This window comes from Lithobates pipiens, unplaced genomic scaffold, assembly GCF_037356315.1.
Source record: "Lithobates pipiens isolate NorthernLeopardFrog02 unplaced genomic scaffold, aLitPip1_a1.2 Scaffold_28, whole genome shotgun sequence".
In the NCBI taxonomy this organism is placed as follows: Eukaryota; Metazoa; Chordata; class Amphibia; order Anura; family Ranidae; genus Lithobates; species Lithobates pipiens.
The window spans coordinates 66,975,530-67,002,860 of record NW_027507789.1 but is presented as its reverse complement, the minus strand read 5'-3'; the positions used below and the strand labels follow the sequence as shown (position 1 = coordinate 67,002,860).

The following is a 27,331-nucleotide window of genomic DNA, read 5'->3' as shown; positions in this document are numbered from 1 at the left end:
TTTCCTCCCAATAAATTAAAGATTTTATTGATCTATATAGAAAGTGAGTGGTGGTAACACTAGCGCAGAATGCATCACTGCACAGTCTGTGGCAAATGGAGGCAGAATGATGGAGAACAAGATGTAGAGCAGCATCAATCGGTATTTCTTTATTAGGGACTTATTAACTTCGGAAGCCAAAGATGCCTTTGATGTATCCAGTCAATCCACTCTTTGCCTTCTGCTCCAGCTTGTCCTCCAGAGAAGGCAGCGTTACATGGTTTAAGGCCAAGTCAAAGAACAGAGGTTTACAAGGGACTGGATGGAAGTCTGGAGGGAACTGCACCAGACGGGCATGTTTGGTCACCAGAGAGGAGTCAAAGCAGAAGTTATCCAGACGATCTGAGAGAGGCTGTAGGGATAAGAGGTGAGGAACAAGATGAGATGAAAAATTGTCAACAATTTAATGCACAGTGTATAAACTAGTTTTATTAACCGTCTATTGTTTTGCATAGAGAAGGGAAAAAAATAAATAAAAAAATAAAAAAAGTTTAAATCTGTCAGTTTTTTTTTTGCACTGTCTCATTGTTGAGATTTCGCTTTGCTTTATTTTTACTAAAGTAAGAGGAAAATCAGATGATTTCCAACCAGCTTAGGTTGAAGTGACAACTGTAAAATGTTGGATTTCTCATCACAGGAAACAAGAGGGTGAATCGTATGGTTTCATTTTGAGACAAACAGGCCTGGGAATCTATTGCTATGGATTTTGTATAGTCACTCTCCTCCCCCCCATCTTCTGCCTCTAACCAGGAGATTCCAGTAAGTTAATTGGCTTCTATCCAAGATTATTCAATAGAGTGTACATAACTAGCTGCTGTCAATTCTGAAAGCCCACCAGGTAGGGTTCTGTGTAGGAGCAGCAGCTTTTGTCACTAAGAGAAATCCATTATTTTGGAGGTTAGGTTTTTATGGATGAAATATTCAATTTCAGGTCCAAACGTTAAACTTTAACCACTTAAGCCCCAGACCATTTTGCTGGCCAAAGACCAGAGCCCATTTTGCGATTTGGCACTGGGTCGCTTTAACTGACAATTGCGAGGTCGTCTGACGTGGCTCCCAGACAAAATGGACATCCTTTTTTCTCACAAATAGAGCTTTCTGTTGGTGGCATTTGATCACCTCTGCAGTTTTTATTATTTGCGCTATAAACAAAAATAGGACAATTAAAAAAAAAAAAAAGCGCATTATTTTTTACTCTTTGCCATAATAAATATCCCCCCAAAAAAAGTATAAAAACTATTTTTTTCTCCTAAATTTAGGCCGATATGTATTTTTCGAGATAGAGATAGAGATAATTTTTTTTTTTTTATTAGTAATGGCAGTGGATCTGAGATATTTTTTTTTTTTTATCAGGACTGCGACATTATGGCGGACACGGACAATTTTGACACATTTTTGCGACCATTTTCATATAGTGATCAGTGCTATAAAATTGCACTGAATCCTATAAAAAAAATTACACTGGCAGTGAAGGGGTTAACCACTAGCTGGTTAGGAGGGGGTTAAGTGTGTCCTGGGGAGTGATTCTAAGTGTTAGGGGCTGTGTGTGACACATTACTGATCATAGCTCCCGATCACAGCAGTGATCAGTGACAGTGTCACTAGGCAGAATGGGGAGAAGCTTGTTTACATTGGCATCTCCCTGTGGCGATCGGGGTTATCTCCGCGGACCCACGATCCTACTCACGGAGCTCCCGGCAGGGCCGTGCACGTGACCACACAGCAGCAAATTCAAAGGGACATACATGTATGCCCACTTGCCCAGCAGCGCCATTCTGCTGACGTAAATGTGGCGGTTGGCAAGTGGTTAAGTGACAGGTAAAGACAACATTGGCGTTCAGGATTAAAATGTCTGGGTTAAAATACAGGAGGTTCGATTATCGTGGTTGTAAAGGCTAAAAGGTTTTTTTTTTTTTTTTTAACCTTAATGCATTAAAGGTATAAAACACTTTCTAGTCCCCCCCGAGGAGGAGGAGGAGGGAGGAGGGAGGAGGAGGAGGGGGGAGGAGGAGGGGGGAGGAGGAGGGGGGAGGAGGAGGGGGGAGGAGGAGGGGGGAGGGTTTTCAGGAGATAAAAAAAAAAAAAAAAAAAAAAATATATATATATATATATATCTATATCAAAAAGAGGACATAACCAGTGCTACATAAATGAAAGACTGAGGACCTCTGGCTATGGGGCCTTTGTTAACATCTGAGCGGATTCTCTCACCATACAAGTCTCATGCATTTCAAATTTGCCCATCAACACAAGCCTTTACTATTCCTTATAGGATTTAGAAGGACCAGGAAGGCATTACTTGCAGGGCCACCTGTTTTCTATGAAGAGCATTTTATATAAATTGAGTCTTTTAAAGCAGTGTAAGGAAGGAGGTTTCAGTTATTAACAGCATAGGTTTAACAAAAAATGCAAGTTCCCATAGCAGCGGACCTTAACCACTTCCCGACCAGCGCACGACGATGTACGTCGACAGAATGGCACGGGCAGGCATATTGGCGTACATGTACGTCCAATATTCGTTGCCGCCGTGCCATCGGGAGCGCGCCGCCGGCGGCGCGCTCCCGCGCTGGTCGGGACCCCCGTGAGTCCGGTCGCGGGACCCGCGGACTCGATTGCCGCGGGCATCCCCGCGATCGTCTCACGGAGCGGCCGAATGGAGGAAATGCTGTATAAACATTTTCCCATTCTGCCTAGCAACTAGTGACGCTGATCTCTGCTCCATGTGATTGGAGCAGAGATCAGTGTACACTAAATGAAAGCCCAACCCCCCCACAGTTAGTAACACACCCCTAGGAACACTTAACCCCTACACTGCCACCCACAGGTTAACCCTTTCACTGCCAGTGTCATTTACACAGGAATCACTGCATTTATATAGCAGTGATTACTGTATAAATGACAATGGTCCCAAAAATGTGTCAAAAATGTCCGATGGGTCCCCGACAATGTCGCAGTCACAATAAAAATCGCAGATCGCCGCCATTACTAGTAAAAAAAAAAAAAAAAAATTAATAAAAATGCTATAAAACTATCCCCATTTTGTAAACGCTATAACTTTTGCGCAAACCAATCAATAATCGCTTATTGCGATTTTTTTTACCAAAAATATGTAGAAGAATACGTATCGGCCTAAATTGAGGGAAAAAAATGTTTTTTTATATATTTTTGGGGGATATTTATTATAACAAAAAGTAAAAAATAATGCGTTTTTTTCAAAATTGTCGCTCTATTTTTGTTTATAGCGCAAAAAATAAAAACCGCAGGGGTGATCAAATACCACCAAAAGAAAGCTCTATTTGTGGGAAAAAAAGGACGTCAATTTTGTTTGGGAGCCACGTCGCACGACCGCGCAATTGTCAGTTAAAGCGACGCAGTGCCGAATCGCAAAAAGTGGTCTGGTCTTTGACCAGCAAATTGGTCCGGTCTGAAAGTGGTTAATTAAAACTTTGCTGTAAATTTAGCAGTAAACACGAGAAAAATATTTTCCTAAAGAAAGTCTTTTCTGAATAAAACTCCCCAGCAGAGGCTAAATGGTTTCCACTCAATATCCCCCTCAGGGGGTTTACTAGCCCGCCAACGTTCTTGTATTACCCACTGACATAGCAATACTGGACTTACCTTGTTGTCTTTTGTCTGAGAAGGAGAGACCTCTTCTGTGATGTCGGTGGAGTCTGTAACACAAAAGTGAAGCAAAATCTATTAGGCTTCTTGTCCTAACAAGGGATTAAGCGAGTGCCAATTGGCTGCCTATTCTATTAAAAATCATGAAATTAGGAGCTATAAGGAGCCATGCCTCTTCTAGATTTTAGCAGGTAAGCCTATTGTTTTCTAGTGATGGCTGTCAGACTGCACAAGAAAAATGGAATTTGTTTGCCTGTAGAACCTTTTTCTTGGAGTAGATCACAGGACACAGTGTATCCTCATATCCATGACCATACGGTTATGCTGTCACCTTCAGGTGATTGGCCATTGACAATAAAGACAAAAAATCCTGTACTAGGGCATAATTGTAATTTGGGTCTGATTAATTTTGTGTTTCATCGTTTATGGTGGCAACATACATAGTTTTATTATATATAGGTTAATATTCTGCAAGGTATGGTGTATTTAGGAGTTCAAATTCTGAATGGTTGCTATAGGCAGCACTATTCATACATAGAAACCTGTGTGATTAGCCTTTCTTCCCTCACAGCTCCTTAGGACTAACTTCGGAATTGGATGCAGACAGCAGGAAAAAATACAGAAGTCAAATCACTTAACTGGAAATTTTACATTCTCTGGAGATTAGACCTGCGATAAACACAAGTTCTCCTACTCACCAAGTATGGCAGCTGCCTGCATGGAGTACTTCTCTGCATTCACCTGTTTTATGAGTTCCAGGACATCAGGTAAATCCTAAAGAAAAAGGAACAGCACATATTCAAAACACATGCCTGTTTTGTGGAAAGTGACCATATTTTATACTGACAAAATATTCTGCAAAGTGGTTTTGGCTTTCAGTAAGGCGTCCATCAGATAATGAAAGTACCAGTTTAGACACCATGCCGCGAAATGTCAATTGACCTCTACCTGCTTGCATGACTGCCACTAGAGATGTGATGGATGCTGGAAAGAGACCCACTAATAATAGCTACACAATTGCTGTATGGGGAGACTTGATTCTTTAGTCATTGTACAAATATGACCCTAAGGCCCGAGTTAATTTACAAGATGATCCTTTAACCACTAATACTGGGCACTTTTACCCCCTTCATGCCCAGGCCAATGTAGATATTTTAGCGCTATTGCACTTTGAATGACAATTGCGCAGTCACAAAACACTGTACCCAATAAGACATTTTTATCATTTTTTTTCCACAAATAGAGCTTTCTTTTGATGGTAATCACCACTGGGTTTATTTTTTGCTAAACAAAAAAAAAAAAAAAATGAACCCCCACACACTTTTTCGCCAGTTATTAAATTATGCAAATAACCCCTCTTTAAAAATTTTGGTCAAAATGTATTCTGCTACATTTCAATTCATTTTACAAATATCAGGACAATACAAATATCCCCCAAATGACCCCTTTTTGAAAAGTAGGATTTAGTAAGAGGCATGGCAAGTTTTGTTATTTTTTGTCACAATGTTATTGAAAATGAAAAAAAATGTTTTTTCTACATACTGTCACAGCTTTATCATAACTGGTGACAGTATTTTTTTTTTTGTTTTTTTTAACACACTGACCAGAGCAATAGTGTTACCATAGTAAAACTGTACTACTCTGGTGAAGTGATCAGTTTTTTTTTTCAATAGGTTGATTGCACATTGGTAAAAGGAGCCATTTTTACTGTATGAAACAGATTCATTCAGCGTTTGTTGTGATTCGCTGCGATTGGCCAAAGCTAATAATGGGCTGTGATTGCCCTATTTGTACTATGTGATCACTGTGACCAATCATAGCTAGCAACACTCTTGTATACAATGTGTACAAGCCAGCCATTGTTTACGATTTTCATGTGATCTGCTATGACTGGTCACAGCAACCACATTACTGGCAGTGAGCCGGTATAGTGAGCAGTCATTGGCTGTGTCCGATGACAGATCTACAGCCCAGCGAGCGACGCCTTCTGGAGGACATCATATGATGTCCACTCAGGAGGACGAAAGGCCCGCCTGGCCCTCAAACTGCTCTAGGCCAGACGGGAAGGTGTTAAAGACCACATGAACTTTCTGCTTAAAATAAGATAAATCTATTCCAAAAGCATGAAAACAAAAAAGGTGTACATAGTCTTAAAGCCAGTTTTTTGAAAAATGTGCCACAGCCTTGGTAGAAAATCTTATCCTTTGCCATCAAGTTGCAAAGAAGGACCCTTTGCGTTCTATGGAGAAGAAGAATTCTTTGTGCTGAGCCAGAGCTCTACAATCAACAAGCAGCACAGACTTGGAGCATGGAACACTTTATCCACCTGTACTGTATTTAGCCAAGTTTTACTGAAGAAAAGAAAAACATGATTTGAGGCATATGCCTGCAGTGGGCTTTAGGGGCTGGAAGAGTTTGTTGAAGTTGGCAGCTAGACATTTATGATAAAACATTTAACATTACTGCCATCTTGAAGTGCATCAGCTTTTTTCATTTTTTTTTTTTTATTACATAGTCAGTCTAATTGAAAAAAAAAAAAAACACAAGACCATTTAGTTAAACCAATAAAACACATTACAATATTACAGTCTAGGTGCAGCAGAAAGACTACCCCTGCCAACATATGGATATAGGTAAAGTGCTAGATAAGATAAGCAGGTACCTTCAGACTGTCCTTTGATGAACCAGCCTGGACTTCTTTAGCATATTTCAGCACCCGATCATAGAGAACTAGGGCTTCACTCCACTTCTTCACCAGAACATAAGACTGAGCAATAAAGAAGCACCTGCAAACAAAAAACAGCATTGAGTTACTGACGCCACAGGACAGGGAAGAAAGAAGAAAGAAGAAGAAAAAAAAAAAAAAAAGTTCTCCAAGCAGCACCTTTGGGGCGGTGTGGGAGTGGTGTACACACCACCCCTGCTATTGAAATCAATGGCCAGCGTTGCTGAAGTGCCTGCAAAGAGCTTCGGCAGCGGCGATTTGAACCCTTTTCCGGCCGCTAGCACGATGGTAAAGCACCGTTAAAAATAGCAGCACTTAACAGCTACCGCCCCCACCGTCCCAGTGTGAAGGTGGCCTAAAGGAGTTTATAATCTACTCAAATTAAATGAAGTTTTTCTTCAATTATCGAATCACACAACTTTAATTTCTGCACATAATTGGTTATTTTAAGAGAATGCATCTCCAATTTATTGGCAGAAGATTCTTAAAACTGGTTGTAAAGGGCAAAGTTTTTTTTTGTCTTCATGCATTCAATGCAGTGTAGTGCAGCTCCCCTAAAACTTACTTGAGCCCTATCCTGTTCCAGCGATGTGCACGAGAGCTAAGGCTCTCTCTCCTCATTGGCTGACACATGGCAGTGGGAGCCATTGGGCCTGCTGTGGTCAATCAAAGCCAGTGAGGTGGGAGCAGGACTGAGCCACACTATGTCCGATATACACAGAAGCAGCTCGGGATCAAGCATGCACAAGTACTCCCAGAGCAAGCAGCTTGCTCTGGGGGCAAAAGCACCAGCAGGGGACCCAAGAAGGAGGAGGATTGGGGCTGCCCTGACCATTGCACAGAGCAGGTAAGCATGATGCGTTTATTTAAATGAAAGAAAAAAGGGAATCTTTAGAGCAGTTTTAACCCCTTTAACAAAAAATTCTGTCGTCTTGAAGGGACATGTACTGATGGTTTTGACTGCAATACACGATCCACTGCAAGCATATAGAGCATTAGGACTCACAGGAACTAAATGATTTATTCTAACCTGTATGCTTTGTACACCAGAGTCTTCAGTGCAATCTCCTTCTGGAAACTTTGATCTTCCTCCAAACCAGGCAACTGGGTCAGCTCAGCAAGATTCTGTGTTGGAAGAAGCAGAGCAAGAAGCTGGTATCGGCAATGTATATGCCTTTCCTTCCCAGAGACTGAACATCAAATATGCCACAGACTTGGTTCAACGACCATACAATAATGCTTTTGGTAAAAGCACAAATCCACCTTATGCTCTTCAGCCTGTACCAGGTTTACTGTCAAGATTATTATTTTTTTTATAACCCTCTATACTGCTTTTACGATTAATTTCCCTTTTCTGGCCTTGTTACTGCTTGCACACATGCCTTTTACTTGTTTTTAGAGGGTCTCAGGAACCCCAACATCAGGCTGTAAAATTGAGATGAGCTTTGTCCCATCTCCCTAATGGTTCAGCAATATAACAACAACAGGTGGCATTCAGGGATGAATTAATCTTTCCTGCCCAAGGCCAGGTCATACCAGCCTAACATGCCGACACTGGAAATGACAGATTGCACTAACAAAGAACGAGAGAGAGAGAGAGAGAGAGAGAGAGAGAGAGAGAGAGAGAGAGAGAGAGAGAGAGAGAGAGAGAGAGAGAGAGAGAGAGAGAGAGAGAGAGAGAGAGAGAGAGAGAGAGAGAGAGAGAGAGAGAGAGAGAGAGAGAGAGAGAGAGAGAGAGAGAGAGAGAGAGAGAGAGAGAGAGAGAGAGAGAGAGAGAGAGAGAGAGAGAGAGAGAGAGAGAGAGAGAGAGAGAGAGAGAGAGAGAGAGAGAGAGAGAGAGAGAGAGAGAGAGAGAGAGAGAGAGAGAGAGAGAGAGAGAGAGAGAGAGAGAGAGAGAGAGAGAGAGAGAGAGAGAGAGAGAGAGAGAGAGAGAGAGAGAGAGAGAGAGAGAGAGAGAGAGAGAGAGAGAGAGAGAGAGAGAGAGAGAGAGAGAGAGAGAAGAGAGAGAGAGAGAGAGAGAGAGAGAGAGAGAAGAGAGAGAGAGAAGGAGAGAGAGAGATAAGGAGAGAGAGAGATAAGGAGAGAGAGAGATAAGGAGAGAGAGAGATAAGAGAGAGAGAAGATAAGGAAGGATGGAAGAGAGAGAGATAAGAGAGAGAGAGAGATAAAAAGAGAGAGAGAGAGAGAAAAGGAGAGAGAGAGAGAGAGAGAGAGATAAGGAGAGAGAGAGAGAGAGAGAGATAAGGAGAGAGAGATAAGGAGAGAGAGAAAGGAGAGAGAGATAAGGAGAGAGAGAGAGAGAGATATGGAGAGAGAGAGAGAGAGATAAGGAGAGAGAGAGAGAGAGATAAGGAGAGAGAGAGAGAGAGAGAGATAGGAGAGAGAGATAGGAGAGAGAGATAAGGAGAGGGAAGAAGAGAGATAAAGAGAGAAGGAGAGAAGAGAGAGAGAGAGAGAGAGAGAGAGAGAGAGAGAGGAGAGAGAGAGCAGAGAGACCCATGTTGGTTATATAGTATCTACCCCGATCTATATGCACACCTGATGTGTGATAACAAAGCGAGGCTTGGTTCTGATGGATAGACAATAGAGTGCATCTTCCTTCAAAGCAGCGATCATAATGAATGTGGAAGAGTTTGATGTTGGGTCGAACATACATTCGACGCAAACATTGGGTGTTCCCCATTTGCCGGATGCGAACATAAAATTTGAGTGCCGTGGAAACGCCCATAATGCACCGCATTGCTGTATGAGGATTGGCCAAAGCATGCACCTGACCTGCATGCTTTGGCCAATCACAGCATGTTCTAAGAGAGAGAGAAGGGGGTATGCATTCAATAGAAACTTGTACCGAAATGCCATTAACCCCCTGGCGGTATTCCAGAGTCTGGCTCGGGGTGGAAGTTTTATACCAAAAGCGGTAACCCCGAGTCAGACTCGGGACCACATCGCCGAATCCAGGAGAAGCTTTTATTTACCTTCTCCCCTGGATCCAGCGATGTCCCCCCGCTGTACGAGCGGCTTGTCTTCCGCTCAATTCATCAGGGAGCCGATCTCTGTTCCCTGTGAGCGTTGTGACGCATGGGGACGGAGATCGGCGCCAAATTCAAAAAGTGAAACACACAGTATAATGTAATCTTACAGATTACAATTGCTGTATGTAATTATTTCACACCCCCTTTGTCCCTAGTGTTCTGTCCAGTGTCCTGCATGCAGTTTTATATTATAAAAACTGTTCTTTATGCCTGGAAACTGGAGATTGTCCATAGCAACCAAAACTGTCCCTTTACATCAAAAATGAATTTTAGGTCAGCTAGAAAACAGATAATAAATTGTAATCACTCGCAGAATTGAGCGATTTGTGGGGAGATCCGTCATCAAATACTGAAAAGTAATGACCGTGACAATTCTGCAACTGAGCAAATTTCAGTGTTTTTGATTTGATTACATTATTGAATAATTTTTATTATTGTTATAATATTTGGTATAATTATAGTTATTATATTATAATTTCTATTTTCATTTTTCAAACTTTATCATACCCGGGATGTCTGCTAGACTCTGGTTTGCACAGATTTAAGCGAGTTATTTCGGTAAGAATTACAGGACTACAATATAAAAAACGCCAAATTTTCATGCAAAATAATTGTACCGCTTTTAGCACCTAAAATCCGAAATAATCGTAACGCCAGGGACGTTAATAAACTCTGCTACTGCAAATGCTAGATGTCAGTTTCTCAACTAGTGTAAAGAAACAAACAGATTGGAATAGCACTTTGTTTTTGTAGATAAGTGAACATTTTCACTCATATTATACATCATTGCGTTGCATCCACAAGACCATTACTACATATGTAGTGACTGCCATCATGAAAATTATGCTAAATTGCTGCGGGTGCTGCGGGTGCAGCAACAGCTCAGCTGTCTCACCTGCAAGATGATATCATAAAGCCTGATAAGGTCCTGTGGTCGTGGGTTCCTTTTGCCATCTTCTTCAGCCTGTGGCTGGCGGAGTAGGGCCTTTTGTAGAGCGCTTGCCATGCTCTCATTACGATGGATGGCTGTGGACAGCTTGATGTAGGATAAGTAGCTACAAAGACAATTGTATAGAAGCTGAATTGTTCATTAAACCCTCATTTTTATGACACCATTATAGGGGGAAAATTAAGGATGAGAGCAATTCTGTTGCAGAAGGGCAAGTCTCCAGGATTCAGAAATTTCCTGCAGTAATAGGTACCAGTTTTTTCAGTCCTCACTTAAAAAAAAGTTTTGCCTAATCTTTTTAAGCAAATTCCTGCACCCGATTGCTTCAGACTTCTCCAACTGGGATCCTAAAGCCCCGTACACACTAATCAGAAGAAAAATTCTGTACCAGGCACGATCGTTCGATTTTCATATAGTATGTACACAACCAAAAAAAAAATTATATATATATATATATACACACACACATACATACACACATACACACATACACACATACACACATACACACATACACACATACACACATACACACATACACACATACACACAATAAAAAATTTTTCCCCTGCTGCAATGTAATTTCAGACATCTCAATGTAGAAAGTAGGCAGACAGGAAATTTTCAAAGTTGAATAAAAACAAAGTTTAATTGCAGAATATTCACAATAGGACCAAAGCCTATTCCTGTAAGGGAGGGACATGTCACAAGGGATAAGTCAACTTTTTGACGAAAAATAAATTCTTCGGTGCCCCCCCCAATGAAGAGGAAAAAAAAAAAAAAAAAAACAGAATAGTTACCTGTGCAAGTATTGTAGGGTAGAGACTTTGCCAGTTTCACCCATCAATGACAGCATCTCGATGTCTCTGCAAGGAATAAAATGTCCATCCACAAACAAACACTCTGTTAAGCGCACAATACTTTTTAGAAGTTGGAATAAATACATACAATAAAATGGACTTATAGTTAAAGGATTGTTTGTTGCAATCTAACATTAACTGAAAGTCAAAACTATGACAGTACATTTATAGCATTATAGAGCACACTTAACCACTTGCTGACCAGCTGCCGTCATACGGCGGCAGGTCGGCTTGTTCCCGTGAATTGCCGTAGCTGTATGTTGGTCTGTTTTGCAGCTATAGTAGGCTGCACGGCAGGGGAGCTGATGCATGTGGCCAGCAGCTGCAATGTCCGGCGGCCTCCCCCGATCGCTCCAGAGAGCTAGAAAGGGGATCTGCCAATTTAAACAAACAGATCCCCGTTCTGACTGGGAAGTGCAGAGTAATAGTCTGTTCCTAGTGATTAGGAACTGCGATCTTTCTGTAGTCCCAGTCAGGCCCCTCCCCCAGTTAGAAACACCTCCCAGTGAACACATTTAACCCCTAGATCACCACTGGTGTTAACCTCTTCCCTGCCAGTGTCATTTATACAGTAATCAGTGAATTTCTGTAAATTCTTGGATCGTCTTGTATGAACTGCACGTTTGAGATCTCCCCAGAGTGGCTCAATGATATTGAAGTCGGGAACGTCAGTGCGGCACTGGATGAAAGATGCAATGGTCTGTCAGGAGTCCAGAAACACATTGACCTTTTATGCAAACAAACGAATTACAAGCAAACCGATCACAAATGAGGATGGTTACCTTTAATTGCCATTCAAACCCCTTTGTGTCAACTTGTGTGCATATTATCAGCCCAAAATCACCAGAGTGTGTAAACGTTTGATCAGGGCAATTCGAGTAGTTTATGCTGCGATTATGATTTAAAGAGAGTAAAACACAGTTAATAAAATGGCTTTAGCCAAAAACGAGTGAAAAATGTTTGTGTTAATCATATTCTCTGAAAAAATGGCCAAGAAATCAAATTCTGCCAGGGTATGTAAACTTATGAGCACAATCGTACATTGCAGACATTTTAACAAATTTTGTTGCAGATTCCTACATTCGTTATTCTGAAGCAACAGCTGCTTGTTTTTCTGTGTCCATGTGTAAAGTGAATCTAATGGGAGTGATTTGAAAATTATCAGTCAGCTGCTTCACTTGCAGGGTCTGCATTCCTTTAGATGGGTTTCCCTTTGGAAGTATCTCACCAAAAGTGAATTTTTTTGTTGTTGCAGGGATGCCCAAAATCTAACTTGAATTTTAGTGCAGACTTCTGGGAAAAACATTAAGCCAGTCACAGAAACATACAGTATCTCACAAAAGTGAGTACACCCCTCACATTTTTGTAAATACTTTGTTAAATCTTTATGTGACAACACTGAAGAAATTACACTTTGCTAAAATACAAAGTAGTGAGTGTACAGCTAGTATAACAGTGTAAATTTGCGGTTCTCTCAAAATAACTCAACACACAGCCATTAAAGAGGAAGTAAAGGCACTAAAAAGAAAAAAAAGCAACCTACAGCAAAGGCATAATGAGCTAGTATGCATGAATAACTTACCTGAGAACAAAGCCTCCGAAGAGGTCCTCCTCTATCTTCACCGCTACCATGTATCCCGGAGTGACTTCTGGGTCTCGCTGCTCCGGCACGGTGATTCGCCAGACCCGCGATGACATCTCTCCCACGCATGTGCACGGGAGTCGACACGAGCGGCATATCGCTGTGATCTGCGGCATGCTCAGTGCGCCTTAGACAGCAGTGCCTGTATTTTTGTAAATATCTCCTAAACTGTGTAGGTTTAGGAGATATTTCTTGGACCTACAGGTAAGCCTTAATCTAGGCTTACCTGTAGGTCAAAGTGGTTTGTAAAGGTTTACAACCACTTTAATGTCTAAACCGCTGGCAACAAATGTGAGTACACCCCTAAGTGAAAATGTCCAAATTGGGCCCAAAGTGTCAATATTTTGTGTGGCCACCATTATTTCCAGCACTACCTTAACCCTCTTGGGTATGGAGTTCACCAGAGCTTCACAGGTTGCCACTGGAGTCCTCTTCCACTCCTCCATGACATCACAGATCTGGTGGATGTTAGAGACCGTGCGCTCCTCCACCTTCTGTTTGAGCATGCTCTGCAGATGCTCAATAGGGTTTAGGTCTGGAGTCATGCTTGGCCAGTCCATCACCTTTAGCCTCAGCTTCTTTAGCAAGGCAGTGGTCATCTTGGGAGGTGTGTTTGGGGTTGTCATGTTGGAATACTGCCCTGTGGCCCAGTCTCCGAAGAGGGGATCATGCACTGCTTCAGTATGTCACAGTACATGATGGCATTCATGGTTCCCTCAATGAACTGTCGCTTCCTAGTGCCAGCAGCAGTCATGCAGCCCCAGACCATAACACTCCCACCACCATGCTTGACTGTAGGCAAGACACACTTGTCTTTGTACTTCTCACCTGGTTGCTGCCACACACGCTTGACACCATCTGAACCAAATAAATTTCTCTTGGTCCCAACAGACCACGGGACATGGTTCCAGTAATCCATGTCCATAGTCTGCTTGTCTTCAGCAAACTGTTTGCAGGCTCTCTTGTGCATCATCTTTAGAAGAGGCTTCCTTCTGGGATGACAGCCATGCAGACCAATTTGATGCAGTGTGCCGCGTATGGTCTGAGCACTGACAGGCTGGCTGACCGAGCCCCCCCCCCCCCCCCCCAGCACGTGCACTCAATTTCTTTGGTGAACCATGGTGAGGCCTGTTCTGAGTGGAACCTGTCCAGTTAAATCGCTGTATGGTCTTGGTCACCATGCTGTAGCTTGGGTCTTGGCAATCTTCTTATAGCCTAGGCCATCTTTATGTAGAGCAACAATTCTTTTTTTCAGATCCTCAGAGTTTCTTTGCCATGAGGTGCCATGTTGAACTTCCAGTGACCAGTAAGAGAGAGTGAGAGCGATAACACCAAACTTAACACACCTGCTCCCCATTCACACCTGAGACCTTGTAACACTAAAGAGTCACATGACATCAGGGAGGGAATATGGCTAACTGGACCGCATTTGGACATTTTCACTTAGGGATGTACTCACTTTTATTGCCAGCAGTTTAGACATTAATGGCTGTGTGTTGAGTTATTTTGAGGGGACAGTAAATTTACACCGTTATACAAGCTGTAGAGTCACTACTTTACATTGTAGCAAAGTGTAATTTCTTCAGCGTTGGCACATGAAAAGATAATATATTTAAAAAAAATGTGAGAGGTGTACTCACTTTTGTGAGATACTGTACCTGTGCACAGATTGTCGCCATATTGCATTTTAAATTTTTACTTGCCATTTCTACTTTTGAAAGTGGCGTTACCCTTTAAGGCTCATCAGAAGTATGGCTCACCTGTTCAGATCGAAGCTCCTCTCGTACTCCCTGGATAGCATCTCTACACTCACTCAGCACAGATTCAAACAACCGTTCTTTGGTCTCCTCATCTTCAGCCTAAAAGAAAGACATTGTTTACAGCAGAAGAATTAAAACAGAGAATTCTCTGCTTCTATACAGCCTTCCTATGAAGCATTGCTAGAAAATGGTAGTAGGATAACCAGCATTTTCAGTCCTTTGTTTCCATCCAAATCTAACACATTGGAACGGATATACAAAAACTACAGCAAAAATAAAACCTGAAGCCTACAGCAACTGAATCCTAGAAAAACAAAGCATGCAAACATTTGCCATGAGCTAATACACCATTCCTTTTGCTCCAGTATGCATACATTCATTACACAAGCCTCCAGACACATACATAACAGGAGTTAGGTTGATGCACATGGAAGGGCAATGCATGCATAACAAAACCAAAGAATGCAAGTGCAATGCACACAGTCATGGTGCACTAGTGTGGGGTTGAAGGAGATAAACTTCACCACCTGTCTAATGTTCGCCAAAGAGCAATCTAAAGGTTGATTGCTCTTCAGAGGGTAAAACGAGTGCAAATGCGCCATAAGGGTTAAAAAGGGAGTTAGAGACAGGAAAGGGACAGAACACAGACCTCATGAATTATTTTCTCCTGCCACAGAAGTCTCTGTAATAAACATTGATTTATATCAGCAAAAATCATGTTTGAGGTCTGTGTGTTCTGTCCCCCTGATGCTGAGGATCCAACAGCCTGGTAATTGTAGCATAAATTGTAAAAGCATGTTTTCCTCTCTCTAAGGCGGCAGGGGAAGTGGGAGGGGCTGTAGTACAGGCACAACACGATTGGATGAGACTGAGCAGGTGCTTCCAAGATCGATCCCTCCCTCTCTTTGCTGCACAGGGCACAAGAATGAGATCATCTAGCACTGCATCCGACATGTTCTATGCTGAACTCTGGACACACAGGGGTGGGCGAGGCGCTGGTAGCAGCAGACCCAGGCTCCAAACAGTAAATATCTTCCCGAGGCATCCGAGGTGGCTGCTGATGGGGGTGTTATGTGAAATTTTGGGGGAGCTAAAAGCACCCCCAAGCACTCGCCTGTCGCCACCCCTGCCAATATGTATTTTGAGTAGATATGTTCTTTAACGAGTTGTGTACTGCCCCATGTAGATTTACAGCGACAGGGCAGCAGCTCTGTATGTGATCCAGAAGATCTAGTATAGGGGCGCATGCCTGATCTGTGCTGTCATTCGGTACAAGTTGGTCATCAGGGCCAAAAAATATACAAATGAACAATCAGCGAAGTGCTAATCTTGGTGTGAATATAACATTCAGTGTGATAGAAAATAGAATCCTTAACCACTTTCAGACCGGACCATTTTGCTGGCTTAAGACCAGAGCTCTTTTTGGGATTCAGCACTGCGTCGTTTTAACGGACAATTGCGCGGTTGTGCGACATGGCTCCCAAACAAAATTGAAATTTTTTTTCCCCACAAATAGAGATTTTTGGTCACCTCTGCGATTTTTATTTTTTGCGCTATAAAAAAAAACCCTTTTTTTTTTACTTATTGCTATAATAAATATCCCCCCCCCCCCCCCCAAAAAATGTATAATTTTTTTTCCCCTCAGTTTAGGCCGATACGTATTCTTCTACATATTTTTGGTTAAAAAATAAAAATAAAAGATAAAAAATATAAAAACCACGCAATAAGCGGTTATTGGTTTGCACAAAAGTTATAGCGTTTACAAAATAGGGGATAGTTTTATGGCATTTTTATTAATTTTTTTTGTTTTTTACTAGTAATGGCGGCGAACACCCCGATAGCCCTCCAGTTAACCCTTTCACTGCCCTGCCACAGGGTCATTACTAAAGTGTACAGATATTTTTTTTTTTTTTTACTGATCACTGTATTCGTGTCACTAGCGTCAGATTGCCAGGAGCTATTTTTCCTGCGAGTCGCACTAGGTACCTGTTAGTGGCCAAAATGTCCAAAGAAAGGTCTACTGGCAGATGAGAGTGAAGGGCAGTCCTTTCTGTCAGAATCAGGCTCTGAAAAAAGAGCTTTCCATTAAATTTCAATAGAGAGGGGTGTTTTTTCACCGCCCTGCCCCAGTGTGAAAGCATTCATTGATTTTAATTGAAATAGTTTTTGTAAGTTTTTCAGGTGCTTTATTTTTAGTATGAAAGCTCCTGAAAAGCGCATCAGTGTGAAAGGGGTCTTACAGTGAGTTCAGTTGATAGACAAGAGGTCTTCGCTAATGTCAGGTGTACCCGACCCCCGGTGTCTAGGTTGCCGAGGTGCTAGAAACAGGAATAGTCTCATATGCAGCAGGGTCCAAGTACTAGTGCTGCCCTACCATTTGGAGCACTAGCAGGCACAAAGGATGACCTCAGGCGTGTACGCATGCTCCATGTGCAGAGCCTGCCAGGAAGTCGGCGCAGCACTGCGCTAATCACAGGCAGTGAGACATTGCCCTGATGTGTGGCTGCAGAGATCGGGGCAATGTCTCACTGCCTGTGATTAGCGACTTCCTGGCGGGCTCTGCATGTGCAGCATGCGAACGCGCTGGAGCTCATCCCTAGCAGGCACCAGCAGCCTAGTACATCCTAGCATTTTACACACCAACACTGCAGTATCTCAAGGCGACGTGGTAAGTCCCAGAAGTGCAGTCCAAGCTGGTGAGGTGGTTAGCAGTAGTAGTGTCCCGCAGCCACCAAGAAATTGCGCACAGGCCCGTAGAGCCCATAGTATTCTTCCAGAAGTGCTTGCACTTCCTGACTGGCAGAACCCCAGATTCAGCATCCATTATCCCCCATTCCCAGCTCAACTCGGAATTCAAGTGGAAATAGCAAACATTGATTTAATTTAGATTCGTCTTCTATTCTTACTAAAGCATTGTGTTCGTGTATGTAGGTGTATGTGTATACTGTGGCAGAGCGAGGCTCTGTCCTTATGAAGTTGGAGGTAAAAGAGACACAGAGTTTGCATATCTGCGGACTGCAAGACTACAGAGTGTAGAGTTTAAATGGAGAAAACAGCTGTCAGTTTTCTCCAGGTGTTGCTAGTTCCGGATGGGATTCTGTAGTTTGGAGATCCCCAAGAGTGATAGGCGGGACGGGATCTCCAACCCTGTGTCCGGGTCTTGAGGATAGCAAGCAGGGTGTGTGCCCAGCTGCACACAGCCCATATAACGAGGGGCTGGTGAGAGTAGAGTATGGTGGAGTGTGAGCAGCTTGCTGCTGCTGTTTGAAGACAAACCTGTGTTTGGAGAGTGGTCTGCCCTGTGGGAGACTGTAGCCCGTGTAAGGGGGATTCTTTGCTCAGGGACTGGGAAAGGCTGGCCAGCCTTGAGTTGGGAAGACTACAGAAGCCAGTGAGTCCAGGGGGCTGGAAAGAATCGATAAGTCTGTTGGGAGCAAGCAGAGGAACTGCTGACAATTGAGAGCCAGGTGGCTTGGTATGTTTTCATTTAGGTGTGCTGAATGAAGTTAAAACCCTGCGTGGGATTCCTGGATGGACTGTTTTCCCTTTAATAAACGTGGGCTACCAGGACTTTAACTAGAAATGCCTGTTTGATGTGGACTCACTGCACAAAAAAAATAAATAAAAAAAAAAATGCATCTAACCACTTGAGTTAAACACCCCAATGTCACAATACATACACCACACACTTTTCCCCCTCTTTTATGCAATTACATAACTGAACAGATTATAGACCATTGTATTCAGAATCTAATGACCGGCTTTAAAGTTTACATTATAGTGTTGGTAAATTTTTTCACATCATCTTACTTTTTTCTGTACTGTCCATCCCTTTTAAAAAAATTTATTTTCCTTTGAACTTTTATAATGGATCCTGCGAAGAGGGATATCAAAACTTGGACCAGTTATTTTTTAAGAGGGCTGTAGGTAGAACAAATGTGAAAGCACCGATTGCTAAATGAGCTGTAATATCTATCAGTCTAAGGGCACTTTCACACTGAGGAGGTGGGGGAGTCAGTGGTGAAGCGGCATTTTTAGCATGCTTTAAACACCCGCTAATGGCCGATTAAGGGGTTAATGGCGGCCATGCCGAAGCACTTTGGTGGCGCTGCCCATTGATTTCATATCCACCACTCCTAAAGCTCCCCAAAGATGCTGCCTACAGGACTTTAAGGTCCCACAAGCACACCGCTCCCGGGTGAAAGCACTCAGGCTTTCACACTGGAGTGACAGGAGAGCAGCTTTACAGGTGCTATTTTTAGTGCTAAAATGCTTGTAAAGTGCCTCAGTGTGAAAGTAGCCTAATATGCAGTTTCTGCAGTCTATGGCCTCGTACACACAATCGGAATTTCCGACAACAAAACAGTGGATTTTTTTTTTCTGAAGGATGTTGGCTCAAACTTATCTTGCACACGGTCGCAAAATGTTGTTGGAAATTCCAAACGGGAGAATGCGGTGACGTACGACGAGCTGAGAAAAAAGGAAGTTCAATAGCCAGTGTGGCTCCTTCTGCTTGATTCCAAGCATGCGTGAGCTTTTGTAGGATGTACACAATCGGAATTTCGGACAAGTGAAGTTGCTGGAAAATTTGAGAACCTGCTCTCAAACACTGGTGTTTGGATATTCTGACAGCAAATGTTCAATGGAGCATACACATGGTCAGACTTATCTGAAAAAAAGCTCACATCAAACATTTCCTGTCGGAAAGTCCAACCGTGTTTACGCGCCATAAGTCTCCCGAAATCTGTCCCCAACAACTCCCACAGCATGTTTACTTTTAGACTATCCTCTGTAGAGTTGACCATCACTGGTCCAACCCTTCCCTTCTCTATCTATATCTATATCTATATCCATACACACACACACACACACACACACACACACACACACACACACACACACACACACACACACCATCACCAGCAGCCCACGTGTCTATGCTTATGCTATATTCTATATTTGACCATCTGCCTCTTGGCCATGTAAGGTGTATACTAGCAATTTAACAATTCAGTATTCTGAAAGGCCAAGTTAGCAACAGGGTGGGTTTTATTTAAATCAAGTTGATTTAAATCACTAGTAAAAAGGCTCGATTTAAATCATAATTTTTAATGAGCAACTGTCATCTCTGTCCCACAGTGGCTCCTGCTCTGACACACCGACAGTCCCATTCACTTTAACCACTTAAGGACCGCCGCATGTCAATGTACGTCGGAACAATGGCACCGACAGGCACAAGCATGTACATGTATGTGCTCTCCTTCCAGCGGGTGTGGGGGGGTCCGATCAGACCCCCTCCCGCTGGCTGCAGCGGTCCGTTTCGCTTCAGGAGCGATCCGGGATGAGGGAATGGCTGTTGGTTTCTGGCCATCCCCTCTCGATTGCTCCTGGCGAATGAGCCAGGAGCAATCGAGAGGGGATGGCCAGAAATGTAAACACAGGCAGGGAGGAAGTGATGTCATTCTACTCAGGGCGGTCTTTTTGACCGGACTGCAAGGAGAACACAAAGTGTGCACCAACACTACACTGACACGTAGGTACACATACGCACACAAAATTACCCCCCCGATCACCCCCCCCCCCCCAGTCACAGTGTCACTGATTGCAGTGATCATTTATTTACTGATCACTGCATTTAGTGTCAGTTGTGACAGTAAAAAGTGTCAGGGCAGTTAGTGTTAGGTCCAGGGTAGCCCCCTACCCCCCCAATAAAGGTTTAACCCCCTGATTTCCCCTAGAGTTAGCTCTTTCACTTCCTTTTGCCAGTGTCACTAAGCGATAATTTTTCTGATCGCTGCATTAGGGTCACTGGTGCCACTAGGTAGATAGTTATTTTTTTAGGTTCACCGCCAGATTTTTATAGCGTTAGGTACCCCCATATACAACCTAATAAAGGTTTTAACCCCCTGATTGCCCCTAGAGTTAACTCTTTCACGAGTGATCATCGTATAAGTGTTACGGTGACTGGTTAGTTTGCTTTTTATAGCATCAGGGCACCCACCATTTATTACCCAATAAAGGTTTAACCCCCTGATCACCCGGCGGTGATATCAATTAGGTTTTAGGGTCAGGGTCTGCGTCGCCCCAGGCAGCGCTAGGTTAGTGCCACTACCGCTAACACCCACGCGCAAAGCATACACCTCCCATAGTGGTATAGAATCTGAACAGATCAATATCCGATCAGATCTATACTAGCGTCCCCAGCAGTTTAGGGTTCCAAAAAAACGCATTGTTAGCGGATCAGCCCAGATACCTGCGTTTTGCCCCTCCGCCCAGCCCACCCAAGTGCAGTATCGATCGATCACTGTCACTTACAAAACACTAAACACATAACTGCAGCGTTCGCAGAGTCAGGCCTGATCCCTGCGATCGCTAACAGTTTTTATGGTAGCGTTTTATATTTAAATCCTGAAGGCAGTGATTGGTTTTCGGGGTCCTGTACGCGGTTAGGCTCCCAAAAAGTCCCCCACATGTGGTATCCCCGTACTCGGGAGAAGCAGCAGAATTTATTTTGGGGTGTAATTTCACTTATGTCCATAGCATGTGTGAGCAATATATAATTTAGTGACAACTTATTGCAAAAAAAAAAAAAAAAGTTTGTAATATTTCCTGCAACTTGTGGCAAAATATAAAATATTTCATGGACTCAACATGCCTCTCAGTAAATAGCTTGGGGTGGCCACTTTCCAAAAGGGGGTCATTTGGGGGGGGGGGGGGGGGGTTTTGCTATTTTGGCATTTTATGGCCTTCGAAACTGATAGGTAGTGAGGAGTGAAATCAAAAATTTGCACCCTTAGAAATCCTGAAGGCAGAGATTGGTTTTCGGGGTCCTGTGCGCGGCTAGACTCCCAAAAAGTCCCACATATGTGGTATCCCCGTACTCAGGAGAAGGAGAATATATTTTGGGGTTCAATTCCACATATAACTATGGCATGTGTGAGCAATATATCATTTAGTGACAACTTTTTGTAAACTTTTTTTTTTGTGTCATTCAATCACAAAAAAAATATTCAATGGCTCAACATGCCCCCCAGCAATTTCCTTGGGGTGTCTACTTTCCAAAATGGGGTCATTGGGGGGGGGGGGGGGGGGGTGTTTGTACTGCCCTGCCATTTTAGCATCTCAAGAAATGAGATAGGCAGTCATAAATTAAAAGCTGTGTAAATTCCAGAAAATTTACTCTAGTTTGTAGACGCTATAACTTTTGCGCAAAGCAATAAATATACACTTAGACATTTTTATTTTACTAAAGACTTGTGGCTGAATACATTTTGGTCTAAATGTATGACTAAAATTTAGTTTGATTTTTCTTATAACAAAAAAGTAGAAAATCTCTTTTTTTTTTTATTTCAGTCTTTCCTTTTATATCGTAAAAAATAAATATCGCAGAGGCAATCAAATACCATCAAAAGAAAACTCTATTTGTGGGAAGAAATGGACACAAATTTCGTTTGGGTACAACATTGCATGATCGCGCAATTACCAGTTAAAGCAGTGCGAAATTGAAAAAAAGACCTCTGGTCCTTAGGCTGACAATTGGTCCGGGGCGGCTGGTGATGAGGCAGTGACACAGCAAGGTGAGGGACGTGGCGGTAGCAGGTGAGTGGATGCCTGCTAACAAGCGCTGTCATGATGGATCAGAAACAAAGTTAAGGTTTCCTATTTAGAGCACTAAGCCATCAGGTTAGTAAAACAGCGATATCAGAACGGATTCAATCATACAATTTGTAGTGTACATAAACTTGCAAAACAATGGGATAAAGGAATATTCCTGAACTTTGTTTTATCTCATGGTTACTGTGACATTGTGTGAATGCATCAATGCAGTGCATGATATCTCTGCGTGTACCAAAAAAAAAAAAAAAAAAAAATGTACAGAATATACAGCCTCATGCTACATAACAGCTCAATTTCCTGCCGAATAAATTAAAATTATTATGCATCTTAAATAGAAAACTTTTAGATAAAATGCTTTTGGAGAAAAAAGTCTAATAAAATAAATTTGATAAAAACAAAAAAAATTAAAAATAAATCATTGATTTATATCTACACTGGTTAGCAAAACGAAGCACTAAATCTGTTTGTACAAAGATTGGGATAAATGAATCATGTCTGTTCTAAGAAAAGCTGCACTTTTCAGGTGGCAGGTTTTGCTGAACGTCATCAGTGCTGAACTGTATCATCCCAACCCACAGCAACCCCTATGAAACAACATTTACTCATCAAAACATCCTTTTCTGAAAGGTCAACGCTCTGCGTCCTAAATAAAATACACCTGCTTAAGTGGTTTTGTTCCTGCATGAAATGTGTGGTTTTATATAAATGGTGAAATGGCAAAGAATTTCTTTTAGCATAAAAATACAGAATCGCATTCCTTTCTTAATGGATTTTGAGGGGGATCGAAGAGGGTTTCTAAATGCACCTTGTATTCTTTACAGACTCCATCATGACCACATGAAGAGTACATAATTACTCTGCACTCAATATGCACCAGTCCTTAGATGTTGCAGCCACATTAATTACATTTTCAAGCTTTCATTCCTTTATTTTTTTTCCTGGTGACCATTAACAGAACTACTATATTGGGGTGACAATACTCAATCATCTAAATGGATATCTAGGGAGGAGCAGTGGTGTTGTCATAGAAGTGCGTTAAGACTCAGAAGCCCACATCTCCAAATCTCGATGGTGGAGGTGGTATGTAGTACAGAGACGCATTTTGGGCAGGGCTGACTACATTGTTTGGTATATTTATCTGGTGCATAAGTGTGATCACTTAAACAGCTTTTTTTTTTTTTTTTTTATGTAAAAGATATAGCCAGATAGTTGTTCATGCTCGAAGACTTTGGGAGTCTTTGTCCTCCATAGCGCACAAGTGCTGCACTATCCGATGGGGGACCAAGTGCTGCACTATCCGATGGGGGACCAAGTGCTGCACTATCCGATGGGGGACCAAGTGCTGCACTATCCGATGGGGGACCAAGTGCTGCACTATCCGATGGGGGACCAAGTGCTGCACTATCCGATGGGGGACCAAGTGCTGCACTATCCGATGGGGGACCAAGTGCTGCACTATCCGATGGGGGACCAAGTGCTGCACTATCCGATGGGGGACCAAGTGCTGCACTATCCGATGGGGGACCAAGTGCTGCACTATCCGATGGGGGACCAAGTGCTGCACTATCCGATGGGGGACCAAGTGCTGCACTATCCGATGGGGGACCAAGTGCTGCACTATCCGATGGGGGACCAAGTGCTGCACTATCCGATGGGGGACCAAGTGCTGCACTATCCGATGGGGGATCTTTCTCAGCACCTAAGATAACACTATTTTTAGCTTCTAGGAGCTGCGCGTGTCTGCGCGCGCGTGTGCATATGTCTGTATGTGTGTGCGGCGTGCATTTGTCTGTATGTGTGCCTGCATTTGTGTGCTTGTGTCTGTGTGTATGTTACTTTTAATCCGGACCCCCCTCCCCCCCTTCTTATACCATCAAAACTGCTTTTGTAGGGCTTGTGTGTGATATTAGCCAGGACTGCTGCTCCTCTGAAAAGCAACCCATGCACAGATCTCTTTTCAGAGGCATTTGAATGGTGGTAAAGAGGCATTATGTTGCCTCCTCACCACCTGTTTTAAGCCTGTAAATGCAACATCTGTGTGGCTGTGTACTGTGTGTAGGGCAGCCCATTCATTTCAATGGACTTCCCTACTCACAAAAATGCTGGGAAAGAAGTTCCCGAGCTTTTTTTTTTTTTTTTTTTATTGCACTGCACCAAAAGCACCCTACATTTTCCAATGTGTGGGGTACCATTAAGAATTAACGGTGCCCCCTAAAGTGCAGAGCATTCGTCTGTGTGTTGGGAACGAGTGCGACAAAGGCAAGAGAATTCTTGTTGGGCAGTGTATTCGTGCTCGGATGGACACACTTAGACCAAATTTTCAATGGTTCAAAGAATGTCAGGCAAAATGGTCGGCCCTCAGGCATGTTCACTTCATCAAATTCGGCCCACTTTGAAAAAAGTTTGGACACCCCTGTTATTGTATGTAGTATATAAAAGATCTGCATGTGGCTCATGAATCTCTCTCAGCTAAGATTTGACCATTCTTACACAAAAATCTGGGGACATGGAATAATAAAAAATAATAATCTGTACAAAAATGATATCTTACAATATGCCTTCATTCATTCTGTCCTAACATGCTTATATTCCAGCCTTAACTACCTGCACATAAAACAGACCCTTCCTGCCAGAAATTCTGAATATTGCAGATTGGAAACCCTTGACTGGGTTTGTATAGGAGAACTTGGTTACTAACAGGCCTTAGTCTAATCCTTTGCGGAACAATGATTACACTGAAACCATGCATAGTAATCACTGCGCTAACATGAATTGCTACATTGGCCCTGATGATAATGTTATGCGACGGTGAGACTTCTAAAGAAAAAATAATCCCACAGTGCAATCCACACCCAGGATTTGTCTGAACAACTGCAGTCAAACTACTTTCAAGAGCATATACAGTAGAAAACAGGGTGGAAAACACAGGTACGGACAGTTTTCCTATGAAAGTTACACCGAAGAGATTTGCACTTGTTTGTTAACCACTTCCAAACAAGCTATTTGGGGCACCTGTTTCTCTAACAGGATGTTTAGAAGACCCCTTTAACACTGAAGGCATTTCAGGCGTTTTTTAAAATAGGAAGATCCTGTTGCGCAACACCTCGCTAGGAGAACTGAGTATAAACTATAGAAAGCTGTTCACATATAAAAGTGTTCTCTCCACTCAAAATAGAAATACAGGGGGTGTTTTGTGGCGCTAACTAAATTATTACTGAAAAATATTCTTACCAAAATAATAAGTATGCAAAAAAAAATTATGTAAATATAAATTCATACAGTGCATACAAAAGTGCAAAGAAGTAGCAAAACTGATAACAGCAATAAAGTGCATAAAATATCAATATGACAAATAAAGTGCATCAAAAATGACGATATAATAAAAAATACTTTGTAATTGATATATTTTTTATTATATCGTCATTTTTGATGCACTTTATGTCATATTGATATTTTATGCACTTTATTGCTGTTATCAGTTTTGCTACTTCTTTGCACATTTGTATGCACTGTATGAATTTATATTTACATAATGTTTTTTGCATACTTCTTATTTTGGCAAGAATATTTTTCAGTAATAATTTAGTTAGCGCCACATAAAGCACCCCCTGTATTTCAGGCGTTTTAGCACTAAAAAAAAATACATAGCCTGAAAATGGCCTCTCAAGCCTCCCTAGTGTGAAAGCCTGAGTGCTTTCACAACAGGGAAAAAAAAAAAATCCTGCTAGCAGCAACTTTGGGGCCGTTTGGGAGCGGCGTATACGCTGTGCTAAAACGCTGTGCTCATTGAAATGAATAGGTAGCGTTGTCTTCGTGCCTGCAAAGCGCTTCGGCAGCACGGGCTCTTTTAACCCTTTGTTTGGCCACTAGCGGAGGTTAAATGCTCCCTGCTAGCTGCCGAAAAGCGCCACCTAAACAACTGTAGATTGCCTCTATCACCATGTGATATTTCTGCAGCCGAGTTAAAAAAAAAAAATATTATTATTATATATATATATATATATATATATATATATATATATATATATATATATATATATATATATATGAGATGTGCTTCACTAAGGCATACCCCTTAGAGAATTTAATGCAAAAGAGAAAAAAATAAATAACCAACAAGGGGATTGAAAACTTTCCCAAGGCACTGTAAATGCACTCTTAGCTGGTACAGAACAAATATCAATGACTGTTGATATCAAAGTTTGTTACTTGGCTTTGACATCAACTATTGATGTATACTCGCGTTGCTATGATTTCCCACACAACTAAGAAAATGCACACATTTATGGGTACCCATTTGTTTCGGAGGTCCATTCAGTTCAGTATGGGATCAGAATGTCCTTTTACTTGTTTTCGTCCAAGTATCTTAACAAAAAAAAAAAAAAAAAAAAAAAGGCTAAACTGAAAGCCGAAACATGCACACTTTATGCTTTTACCTGAGCAATTGCAGCTTCGGTATCCGATAGCCCAAGAAGGAAAATCCTCACTTTATCAATTTTAACTGGAATAGTGCGCCCTCGCCACTCCACTTCGCTCATGGTAGCTGCCTGTTTTGCCCTTGTCTGGCTGATCAGGGCCTGTTTAAGAAATGTAAACACAATCAAATACAGTAAAAGTTCCACAATTTAGTAAGATCAACACATACAGTACAAAAGTTGTAAGCAGGCGTGAAAGAATGAAAATAATTTACAAATTAAGAATGCTTTCAGAAATAGCATTAAGATTATTTTCATCAACAAAATGTTAAATTTAACAGAAGAGAAATCAAAATCAATATATTTGTTGTGACCACCATTTGCCTTCAAAACAGCACCAAATCTTCTAGGTACACTTGCACACAGTTTTTGAAGGAACTTGGTAGGTAGGTTGTTCCAAACAGATTGTGGGATTACATCCACAGAAGATCTGTGGTGAATTTTCCAGACTCAATTCAAGAAAAGGGCTCAAAAACAATCACTTCCAGGACTCCTTGTTCTCCTTGATGTGAAAGATAGTTCTTTACTTGCCGACCCGCCACAGAACATATACTGCGGCATGTGGAGGCACAATCACATCATGCTGCGCCGCACCCCCCCCCCCAATCCCT

At 42.2% G+C, this 27,331-nt stretch overlaps 1 protein-coding gene across 1 annotated transcript in view; it reads right to left on the bottom strand.

Moving 5' to 3' along the window:
- Positions 1-27,331, bottom strand: part of SRP68 (signal recognition particle 68) — a 54,571-nt gene continuing 27,240 nt past the window's right edge. Inside the window, 10 exon segments of the mRNA XM_077459356.1 lie at positions 1-391; positions 3,658-3,710; positions 4,359-4,434; positions 6,323-6,446; positions 7,416-7,510; positions 10,313-10,472; positions 11,167-11,207; positions 11,209-11,232; positions 14,629-14,727; positions 26,682-26,822. Of these exon segments, the coding sequence (XP_077315482.1) occupies positions 164-391; positions 3,658-3,710; positions 4,359-4,434; positions 6,323-6,446; positions 7,416-7,510; positions 10,313-10,472; positions 11,167-11,207; positions 11,209-11,232; positions 14,629-14,727; positions 26,682-26,822 (1,041 nt within the window). The 3' untranslated portion in view covers positions 1-163.